Consider the following 7,050-nt stretch of genomic DNA (forward strand, 5'->3'; position numbering starts at 1 on the left):
TTGTTCAGAGACTTCGAGATCTCTGCCGTAATGGAAGGTGAGCCCCAAGTGGCCAGCACAGAATAGAAATAGGCAATGTATGATCCAAGCAAGTATTCTTAATTACTGAAGGGGTGCAAGAGGTGATCCTAGGCACATAGCTACATGAGGAGTCTGTCACCTGGACTAGAAAGTTAGAAGAGGTGCAACCACACCTCTGAATTTTCTCACTTGACATTTGTGTTGGAGAGGTTTTCAGGGGCTGGTATTGGTGGTGATCAGGTTCTCTGGGTGACTTTTCTTCTCTGATTTCTTCACTAACAATCAGAGCAGCCACATCCCCGTTGGGTGGTAGCTCTGGATATAGGAACAAACACATCTCTTTGTCTGCTGGACTCAGGAGACTGATGAAAATGCCCTCCCCAGAGGATCTACAGACAACTTGGAGCTTATCTGAATACATTCTTGAGGGAGACTCTGAATAGGATTTATTCACTAGCAGCTGCTTCCTTTCTGTGGGCTTCTCACTCACTGGTTTATCTGAAGCTGAGCTTTCTTATTTATTGCATGAGTGTCGAAAGTGGCTTCTTTCTCCAGATATCCCAGGATGATTTCCCACAATTGTCCTTCTTACATTCACTGGCATTTTTGAACCTCTTGGATTTGCTGCTGCTTCCACACATTCCCCAATCCAGTCTCTGGGCTTTTGTGTCTTGCAGTCTTTCTCCTGGAAAAGATAATCAGTGGGATAAAGGATGCAGAGTTAGTTAGTGGTTACTGAAAGAGGTGGTGTTAAATACACAGCACTGAACTATCCTGAAACAGGGGTCAGAAGAAGGCATAAGAAACTGCAGAGATGTTACTTGATGTGGAGGGATAACAATGAGAAGGTTAATATATTCAATGCCTCCTTTACTTGGCTAAGTTTCACTAAAACAGTTAATGGTTATCAGATACATAATGAAATTAAGTTTAATACAATGAGAATAATGCAGACACAGAATGGAAAGAACAGGTAAAAGAATATTTGGTAAGTGAGATCTATTCCATGTCTAATGGAATAGAGAAAACCTGATGGAATTAACCCTCCAGTGTTAAAAGGAATAGTCAAAGTAATCTCAGAACGATTTGTGATGATCTTAGAGCATGGGCAGAAGGTCCCTGAGGCTCAAAGAAGAGAAAGCATAGGACTTGTCTTTAAGGGAAGGAAACCTGGGGACTTGTAGACCAGTCAGCTTAACTTTGAGCCCTGGAAAATACTAGAACAAATGATCAGAAGTGATTTTGTAAGCATGGTGGTAAGAAACAGCCAACATGGATTTGTTGAAAACAACCTCTGTCAAACCAATCTGCTTTCCTTCTCACACAGGATAAATGGAGTAGCGGATAAGGGGGGAACAGCACATCTGATATATCTTGACTTTAGCAGGGCTTTTAGATTTGAGACAGTCTCATGAGCAAACCAGGTTAATATGGTCTGGGACAGGGATTGGCAGTCTACAGGCCATGTGACAGATCTAGCTGATGAGCTTTTATCTGGCCTATGAAGCAGGAGCCTTTGTGTAGGATGGGGAGATAGGCAGCAAGTGGTTAAGATTGAGCTCACAGCATCTGGAACCAGCACCACACAGCAAGAGCTGCTGGCAATCCACCTGGCTTGACTTGTGCTGTTGAGTGGTGGCAGGTAGTCACATTTGGATCTGGGGGGCTTGGAGCCAGCAGAAGTAGCTTTGGATTCAGGTGGGTGGTCAGGAGTGACAAGAGGGCTGACAGGAGGCAGGCTCCATCTGTGGGGCATTGGAGAGTCCAGCTGAGTGCTGAGAAAGCACCAGAGACTAGGCAAAAGTGGTAAAATGGGAAGCAGGTATGGCAGGTCTACTTGTTGTTTGATCTTTTTTTTTTCAATCCCACCTGGGCATCAGGTCAATTCTGTTTTTATCAGTGTTTCTGTGGATTTTACAACATGTAGTGTGGGAGCGATGATCATCGCGCAGGGGTGGCTCTACTGTCCCTTCCAGCCTCTTCATCCCCCTCCTTCATCCCCACGCAGGGGCAGGCAGACCACGATACAGGAGCAGCAGTCAGGGACTTTTTTAAGTTCCTAAAGCAGGTAAGAATTCTCCCTGCTCTTTCCCTACTTGCTCAAAGGCATACACCCTCCCTTCCCCTCCCCTCCCTTACCCCACTTGCAGCTTTTGCTGTCTCGCTTTCCTGCTGTCCTGGAGCGAGGGGAGCTCTAGAGCTACTCCAGCCAGGCTAGGCAGAGGCTTGGATCAGCCTGGGACAGCGACAAAGGTAATGATGGTAGTGGTGAGGGAGGGTCTGTGCCTGCTTCCAAGCTGGTGGGGAACACCTAGGGGAACCAGGCAGAGAGGGAGAACCTGCCACTGCTCCTGCTCTCCTGGGCTGAGCCCAGTCCCCATGCAGCCCAGCTAGAGGGGGAAAGGAGCTGCCTTTGCCCCTTGAGACAGCAAGGACAGTGGTAGAGGCAGGTGGGGAAGAGGAGAGTGGGAGGGGACATGCCTGAGAATGAGTGGAAGTTACAGGGAGGATTCTTACTTTTTTCAGGGACTTAGAGGGAGGATTCAAATGTCTCTGGCTGCTGCTCCTGTTGCATGGTCAGAAATCAGGTGGAGAGGGTGGTAGCCATGCTACTGCACCCTGTCTGGCTCTGCCTCTGTATGTGAGGATGAATTGACCTGTTTTCTGGCCCACCTTATGACTGAACTGTATTCATCTGGCTTGGTGTTCATAAAATGCTGCTGACCCTTATCTAAAAGAAATCACTGTCAAGTGATTGACAGTCAGTTGGGGAAAAAACGGACTCTCTGGCTCATCCAAAGCAGCCCTGGGTAGTGCCTGGACCTGCCCAGGAGCTAGCAGTAGTTAGCAATGGTTCTCTGTGAAACTGGGAGGACATTACAAATGGGTCTGCCTGAGATCCAGTATCACTCAATATTTTTCATTACTGGCTTGGATGCTGATATAGCCAGTACGCTATAATATATATTTTTTCTGAAGTCATGCTGGAAACAAGCAGTTTGGAAGGGACAATCAGAACTAAAAACAATCTTGGAATTGTGAGTTACAATGTGAGGCTGTTGCACAAAGGGCCAGGTTCCTTCTGGGATATATTCACACAGTGTCACAGTTAGGACCCAGGAGATCCTCAGCTGAAGGATGGGGTCCTGTGTTGGGCACTATACTTGAAGGGAGGTGTCATCAAATAGAAGGGAATGATCTGTGGGGAAAATGAGCTTTGTGTACCTGAGAGAAAAGAAAATGAAGAAGGGTCACAACAATAGTGTTCTGGGGTAAAAAGTTGCTTTAAAGAAGGAGAAGAACAATTGTTCGCTATGCATGTCCACTGGGGGAAAAATGAAAAGTAATAGTTGGCTTAATTTGCAGCTAAGATTATTTAAATGAGGTATTAGGAAAAACTTTCACACTGGCAGGACAGCAAAGCTTTTTCTGTTCTGCAATTTTCCAAATTCTTTTGCTTTGGAAAGGTTACAGTGTGGCAAAAGGAAACATGAAAATGGTAAATAATAATTCTGCAAACAAGGTTGAGCTGCAACCTTCCCTGGGATGGTGCACTGTTTATTCAAGGACCTCTGGTCCAATGTTGAGATGCAGCCACCTCTGGAGTAGGGTAGGGAACTGTTTATATACAGGCCATTCACCCCATGTGGGTGATGCTTACCAGAACAACTTGGGGTAGGAGGGGTGGAAGAATCCAACTGACAGTGAAATGGGCATTCACTGAAGCAGAATGGCAGGGTACTAGCCAAGACATGGGGGTTCAGCCCCTGAGTCTTAGAAAGAAGCCCTGGGAGCAAGGAGGTGTTGTGAATAGCCAGGATATACCAGTCTGGGAGATGATCAAAGTACATGCTGCAAAAACTTTTACTTTTGAAAAATTATATCTTGTGGAGAAAAAATGTTTTGCAGAAACTTACTTGGTTTCAATGAAAATGCTGTTTAGATGCAGGAGGGAACGTGTGAGCAAGAAAGGCCCACCCCAACATGGCTAATAGCTAGGGGTTGGAGAACTCATCTGAGATGGAGGAAACAAGTAATTTGCATCTTTATGCTGAATCAGACAGAAAAGAGACTTGAACTTGGCTCTGCTATAGCCCAGGTGAGGGCCCTAACCGCCAGGCTTTTAGCTAAGCAAGAGAGGTGCATGGCAACGTCAAATCATCCCCTAATTGCAATGGCATTAGGGTTGGACTCTGAACCCACTATCTTGGAATACACTTAAATTTCAGGGGATTGGCTTGAGGGAGCTGAAATAAGGATCTGGCCCTGATCCCACCGAAGTCAAGGGTGACCCTATATTGACCCCAGGGAAACACCACCTGTAGAATTAGCTTCTGAACCTAACCTGGGTTATTTCCTTGGCTTCTCTCCTTACAGGTAGCAGGTGAAGATGGGGGCTGAGAACCATACCGAGGTCTCTGAGTTTGTCTTGGTGGGCTTCTCTAATTGTCCACAGGCCCAGCTCCTCCTCTTCATGGCCATCTTGCTCACCTACTTGGCCACCCTGCTGGGCAACCTCCTGATTGTGACTCTGGCCCGGGTGGACTCCCGCCTCCACACGCCCATGTACTTCTTTCTAAGCCACTTATCCTTCCTGGAGATGTGCTACACCACCAGCACCATCCCCCAGATGCTGGCCCACCTGCTGGCTAGGAACAAAGTCATCTCTTTTGACCACTGCATGGCCCAGATGTACATTGCTCTCTCACTGGGCAGCACTGAAGCCATCCTCCTGGCTGCTATGGCTTACGACCGTTATGTGGCTGTTTGTCGCCCACTGCACTATGTCACAGTCATGAGCAGGAAGTGCTGCCTGGCCCTGGCTTTATCCTCCTGGGCTAGTGGCTTCATCCTTTCAGTGGTCAACACAGCCTGCGTGCTGCGCCTGCCCTTCTGCGGGCCCAACCACATCAACCATTTCTTCTGTGAGCTACCGGTGGTGCTGAAGCTGGCCTGTGCTGACACGCACCTCACTGAGACTGTCATCTTTGCAGCAGCTGTGATCATTCTCCTACTCCCGCTCTGCATCATTTTGACATCCTATGGTCTCATCCTTGCCTCAATCCTCCGAGCACGCTCAGCTGCTGGCCGGCACAAGGCATTCTCCACTTGCACCTCCCATCTGGCTGTTGTTTCCATTTTCTATGGCACTGTCATCTCAATGTACATGAGGCCCCACAAAGGTTTCCCCCCTGACTGGGACAAGCATGTTGCTGTCTTCTACATTGTGGTCACACCTGCACTAAACCCTCTCATCTACAGTCTGAGGAACAAAGAGGTTAAAGGGGCAGTGATCAAGCTGATGCAGAGGGTAGGCTTCACGGAGAAAACCTGAGCATGGCCAGGAAGCCACAGCATCCATATATGGACTCACAAAGAGCTGAGGTTAGACATAGTTACAGACCAAACATTTTTACCAAGAGATCAACCTTTTTGGCTAAAAATGGAAATAATATTTCACTTCTGAAATCCTTGTACAGGAGTTCTGGTTTGGGTGCCTCCTACACTTATTTGCTTCTTAGGTGCCCCAAGTCAGACTACATTTCCCGTGACAGAGCATGGCCTTTTGTCTTGGAGAGGTGAAAGATTGCATTCTGGGAATATGTAGCCATGGCACAATATGGGAAATGTAGTCTGGCCTGAGAGCCCAACCTCTAAAAGAAAAGTGGGACCTCATGCAATAGAATAGCTCTCAGAAAGTGCCACTTTGGTATTTCCTAATCAAAGCCATCTGTGTGTGGATTTTTGGGTGAAAAAATTGTGTCGGGTAACACCCAATTTTCAGTTTTGAAAACAGCAATGGCAGAACATTTTCCATCTACCCACTTGTGTTATATAGTGAATTTCAGCAACAGGACCCTTTTGTGTGGGAACATGTCATGGTTATGCAGAGTGGATACCAGGAAATGTCTGGGAACATAGGAACTGGAGACTGGAAGAGACCTTTTAGGTCATCCAGTCCAGACTACTCACAAGTGTAGCCCTTCTGCCAGGCAAGGGATGGCAGTAACAGGGCTGGTAAAAGTTCAATTTTGGGGGTTTTACACAAATTTTCTATCTTGGTTCAAGCTCCCACCCAGAAACTTGAGAAAATAAAAGCTATGGTGTACCAGTGTGAGTAGACTTCCTGATATGCAAGCATTATTACACTATGACCGGCTATATTGACAATGGGGTTGACAAACAATCTCGAGAAACTCTTTAATAGTCAGTAGCCCACCTCAACCAATAGTTGATCACAGTTGATGAGCTCAGAGTTTTGTGGAAACTAACCTATTAGAAGCGTACATATATCACAAGAAGTGTTCCCTGTTGAAGTTCAATTACAGTCCAGATTTTCTTGCCAATTAAATCAAAAACCAATTACATACTAAATCCAAAAAACCTTCTGTAAAGGTTATAGGGAGCAGTGGCCCTTCAGTAAACTTACCCAATTTTATCTTACAGCATTGGTACCCTTACACATGCTACAATTTTAGATGGGAAGGGAGGTACATGCAAAATCTGACTCACCTGGCCCTTTATATTCAAACTGTTGCAGTTAAAACAAGTTAGCACAGTCAAAACAATCACACAGAGTGTCCCATTAAATTGAATACGCATACCAAAAGGAATGAATTTATGCAAATAAGCATTAGAGGAAGGTTGTAAACTTAGAGGGAGGATGTTACACAAGCAGCCACATCATCTACACCCCTCAAAAACTGATCATCCTCTATCTTAAAACTAATTAGTGTGGGAGGCTTGCCCTTACCAATCCTGTCTGGGAGGCTATCACACAACCTCCCTACTCTGATGTTTGGAGACCTAAGGCATGTTACTGGTATTTTCTGGCAGCTTCTGGAGCTCTTAACTCCTGGACTGGCTGCGTGTTAACACCATTTTAGCGGCTTTAAGCATCCGTTAATCGGCTTTTAGTTACACCACTGCAGGGCAGGATTATCTCAAATCCATCTAAATTTGCTCCTGGTCCATTATAGTGTGGCCACTCCAAGCATGTATTCTGTCTAAAACGAAGTCTTTCAATAT

General features: G+C 46.1%; 1 protein-coding gene across 2 annotated transcripts; it reads left to right on the plus strand.

The window, feature by feature from the left end:
* The first annotated feature begins 1,293 nt into the window (after positions 1-1,293).
* On the plus strand, positions 1,294-5,356 carry LOC149864262 (olfactory receptor 2D3-like). Of its 2 annotated transcripts, XM_090048249.1 has the most exons (2): positions 1,294-1,317; positions 4,436-5,356. In XM_090048249.1, the coding sequence occupies exons 1-2, from the start codon at positions 1,294-1,296 to the stop codon at positions 5,354-5,356; spliced, it is 945 nt and encodes a 314-aa protein (XP_089904375.1). The 2 variants fall into 2 exon arrangements, with proteins under 2 accessions (XP_089904375.1, XP_089904373.1); XM_090048247.1 differs by lacking the exon at positions 1,294-1,317 and having other exon boundaries at positions 4,412-5,356.
* Positions 5,357-7,050: the final 1,694 nt, after the last annotated feature.

Source organism: Crocodylus siamensis, chromosome 5 (genome assembly GCF_052110815.1).
Source record: "Crocodylus siamensis isolate JL-2025a chromosome 5, ASM5211081v1, whole genome shotgun sequence".
NCBI classification, from domain to species: Eukaryota; Metazoa; Chordata; order Crocodylia; family Crocodylidae; genus Crocodylus; species Crocodylus siamensis.